General features: G+C 33.7%; 1 protein-coding gene across 1 annotated transcript; it reads right to left on the reverse strand.

The window, feature by feature from the left end:
• Positions 1-776: 776 nt before the first annotated feature.
• On the reverse strand, positions 777-1,659 carry LOC106308388 (receptor-like kinase TMK2). The gene is made up of 3 exons (XM_013745544.1): positions 1,431-1,659; positions 1,004-1,336; positions 777-910 (listed from the first exon to the last, which is right to left on the reverse strand). Exons 1-3 carry the CDS (start codon positions 1,657-1,659, stop codon positions 777-779), a joined length of 696 nt encoding a protein of 231 aa, XP_013600998.1.
• Positions 1,660-4,611: the final 2,952 nt, after the last annotated feature.

Below are 4,611 nucleotides of genomic sequence, written 5' to 3' on the forward strand. Positions count from 1 at the left end.
AAATATGTGATGTTGAGATTAATAATATATTTTATAATAAACTAAATATGTAAAAAAAAAAATTGAGAATAACTTAGGTTTAACAAATTCTTTATTCATTTCACATTGTTCACTATCCCATACATATTTTAGATAGTAGAAGACAACAAATTGTGAGTTTTACTCATTTTAATTCAATTTATTATTTATATTCTATAACATAGATGTATATATTGTAATATACATATAAAATATATGTTATTTGTATAGTCTTGGGCGTAGCCCGGGCAAAATCTCTAGTATCATTAAAAAGTATTAAAAGATAGTATGGTTTTACAGCGATCATAATATAATTTTGATTGTATGATTATTTATGAATATGGGGCCCCAAAATGTATTGATGCAAGAGGGTGCCGACGCCAATGCCTCAAAAATGATAAGGTGAGCACAACTCTGCAGAAACGCCATAGTTTAGGTTTACTATACATAACATTTGAAGACTCTTTACATTATCACACCATATTGCTGCTTCCCTTCACAATCTTCTTCCATTCTGCTATCAAATTTGAAGAAACTATATTTTCATCGAAATCTTGGATTTCGCTGCTGGGTTCCCACCGTTCAATCAGCGAGGAAAGGAAGCTGACGACCTGAGCCTTTTCTGGTCTCTGCTCAGGTGTCCTCGTGCAGCATTGTCTTGCTAGTTTTGCAACTTCGTATATGGTCCGTTGAGTCTCTTGGTTGGCGATAATGTTTCCGTCAATAGCTTCCAAGAAAGTGTCGTCTTCACGAAGCATCTACCTTAACCATGTTGTGATGTGGATATCGTCTTCAGCTCGGCTATGGTCTGTAGCTTTCTTGCCGGTTATGAGCTCCATGAGGATGACTCGGAAGCTGTAAACATCGATCTTTCTCGTAACCCTTCCGTCCACTGCAGTTATAGATATTTTAATTGTTAGTTTCCAAAATCAATTACACAATCAAATATAGATATATAATTGACAGAGGAATAAGATAACTATACAATATTCAGGTGCCATGTAACCGGGTGTCCCACGACACTTGGTCTTGACTGATTCCCTGTCTTCTTCTGTAGCAGTCACTAATCCAAAGTCAGATGCTTTGGCTCGTAAATCATCCCCGAGAAGAATCTTTGGCGGTTTCAAGTCCCTGTGGATGTAGTGTTGGCTCTGAAGAGCCAGCGTATGGAGATACTCTACTGCTCGAGCGGCATCCAACGCAATACTAAGGCGTGTAGTCCAGTCTAGTGGTCTCAAACTGTGGTCACCCCAGTGAAAGAGATGTTTGCTCAATGTACCTTGGGGCATGTACTGATAGACTAATAGCCTATCGTTTTCTTCAATGGAATACCCATAAAGAGACACTAAGTTGCGGTGATGAACCCTGGTTTAGAACAGCGACCTCGGATTTGAATTCTTTGAGGCCTTTACCAGCAATAGCCGATTGGTTCATCTTCTTGACAGCAATCTCCCTTCCATCTTGCAGTGTGCCTCTATATACAGATCCAAACCCACCTTCTCCGAGTAAATTCTCAACTCCAAAGTTGCTTGTTGCATCTCTGAGAATCTGCATTGGGATCGCTTTGTTCTCGATGATCTTACTGTGATCAACCATCTCGACGTGGTCCTCAGCCATCTCGATCTCGTTGTGCTCAGCCATACCAAATAAAAATTTTAGATTTCAATCATCTCCCTTCACAAAATGTATAATATATGTTTATCTAAAAGTCTAAAATTGAAATCTAAAATTTTTATTTTCATAATTTTTGAAAAATATTGCTTATATTTTCCTTATGTTTTTTTGTCAGTGCTTATGTTTTACTATGTATTGTTTATTTTAATTATTCCATGTTTTAATGTACATATATAACCTCTTAAGGTTAGATTTTACCTTTTAGTAATGTAAAAACTAAATGAATTATATCTAACTAGTGGTTAATCAGTGCTTCTCATGGAATTTTGTCTCTTTGTGTAATTTGAAATAATTGTTTGTTAGTTTTTATTACAGATTGTATTTTTGTGTATGATATAAGTTATTGGGTAGTTTTGTTATATAATATTATATTATGGATGTGTTGAGTTCCTTTTTAACCAACTCAAGATAACGACTGAATATTCAAATGTTGGTTATAGTATGTATCATGAGATTACTCCTATGTTTTTATATAATATTATCTTTTAAACTTTTTACACCTTTATTTGTTGTCTACACACAAACACAGTAGACAACAAACCCCCCGAGACAAAGAACCAAAATAGTTTTTTTTGAAAAAGAACATAAGAGAAGCAAGATAGTTGTGGCAACCACCTCACCATTGTCCTTGTTTGAAATTCCGGTTCACTAAATTATTTTTATTTGGAATTAGTATTGTAAAACATCGATATACAAATAAAAACTAAAAATAAAAAATAACTATTACAAACTGATGTAAAAACACTTAAAAAATCATTTTAAGGTGGTATTAAACATTGATGCGAAATCCAAATTTAATCATTTTTCTAAACATTGATGCCAGTCAGTATGAAGGAGTTGCTTTGTTTCCCTTTTCATCTACAAACTCAGTCTATTCTTCCACTTGTAGATTAAAGGATTTTAAGTTCGTTCAGGGTTAGGTCCAAGAGAGCATACATATGATTGTTTGCTCTATCAACCTGATTATAATATTTCAGCCTGAAAGAGAATATTTAAAATTTGGACGACTTCGGTATCAATTATTAGAGACCGTTAATGATGTACTAGACTTAACAAGTCGTAAAATATCGTTGTTCGAACTTTGGTAGGAATCGTTGTTCGAATATCAAAACAAATGTCTGATTGAAGATCGTTATAAATGGGGTCTTATAAAACCATATTTAATATTTTTATATTAAAAAGAATACAAATGCGCTTTTCTAAATGTATTAATTAATATATATCTTTAAAAAGTATTTCAAATTTTAGAATGCATATCAAACAATAAATAAAAGGAGAATAAGATCAATGAGTAGAGTGTCCACGTCCTAAAAAAAAGTTCAACCAATGAAAAAGTTTTGTTCTACCATGTCACTACCGCATTTGTCCAAAGAGAAAATGGGCTTTTCGGTTGGTGGGTCAGTCTGCTTCTGAATTTTTTTTAAACCAAAGTAATATGCCGTCTCCAATTCTTCCACTTCATTTTCATCGTTACAAATCCTTGCAAATTGGCGTTTAATTGAAGATATTTACAAATCAATTATATTGAGACTCACATAAATTCGACGATTCATGTCCTATATCTTAAAAAGAAAACGAAAAAATGTAGTTGTGCATATATAAGTTCACTGAAGAGTAGAACCCTAGAGTTGATCTTAAACATCTTTTCTTCTTCCGTCGCCGACACAGAGTCTGATCTGAGTGTCACCGTAAATGGCTTCAAATTCCAATACGTTTTTAATCAGGACGAGTTCACTTAGTACAAAATATGCCGTCATGGAGAGATCATTCGCTGAGGGATGAAGGCTGGGGAGGCGCCATCGCCAAAACAAAAACGGTAAGGATGACAAATAAATATTTTTTGTGTATGTTAACTTAAGGTAATTCGACCTGCGGTTACGTCATCATTGACTGTATAAAGCGCAGAATCCCATTTCAATGGTTGAATCAATCACAATTAATATGTAATACTTTGAAACTATGTATATTGTATTTGCAAAGAATAACAACGGCATTAGTATCTGACATTTAAACGAGTTGAATCTTAGAGCACCATTATCCTTAAACCTCAAATGGGTCTCTTAATGTTTTTTTTTTTAATAATATTTAAGGAGTTATTTTTGGTAAGAGAGTTGATTAAGAACCTTGATACTTTTTTCCCCTCCATTGCAAGTCTTAAATTTTAAGGTTCTTAAAAAAAAAATTATAAAACACATTTTTATTAATTTTTTATTACATAAAACATAATAAAAGATAAAAGAAAACATTTTAAACATAGATTTTAAATTAAAACATGAAAACAAAGATTAGTTAAATAAACTAGAAATTTTTGAAATAAACATTTAAGCTCAGTTGTTGTCTTCCTCACGTCCAAATTTATGTCATATATGTTCAACCAAATCATTTTTCAGTTGTTGATGGATTTGTCTATCACGAATTCTTGTCTGAACACCCATCTGGTTTGCGATATTTGTAGGGATATCTGTAGAATACGTGAGATCGACATGTGAACTTCCGTTGTCTTGTTGGAACTCTGAAACATCATATTGAGTGTATCCATCTCGTTCGTCTTGTACTATCATATTATGGAGAATGATACATGCTCTCATAATCTTCCCAATTTTGACTTTATCCCAAAACAGCGCTGGATTTTTAACAATGGCAAAGCGAGCTTGCAGGACTCCAAAAGCACGTTCGACATCTTTTCGGACAGCTTCTTGACGTTGAGCAAATAAAACTGCTTGCGGTCCTTGTGGTAGAGGAATAGATTGGATAAAAGTTGCCCATTTAGGATAAATACCATTGGTGAGATAGTAAGCCATATAATACTCTCTTCCATTTGACAGAGAAAGTGACATTCGGAGCTCGACCATTTATTATGTCATCAAAAACAGGTGAACGATCAAGAACATTGATATCATTTAATGTACCTGGAGGTCA

This window comes from Brassica oleracea, chromosome C8, assembly GCF_000695525.1.
Source record: "Brassica oleracea var. oleracea cultivar TO1000 chromosome C8, BOL, whole genome shotgun sequence".
In the NCBI taxonomy this organism is placed as follows: Eukaryota; Viridiplantae; Streptophyta; class Magnoliopsida; order Brassicales; family Brassicaceae; genus Brassica; species Brassica oleracea.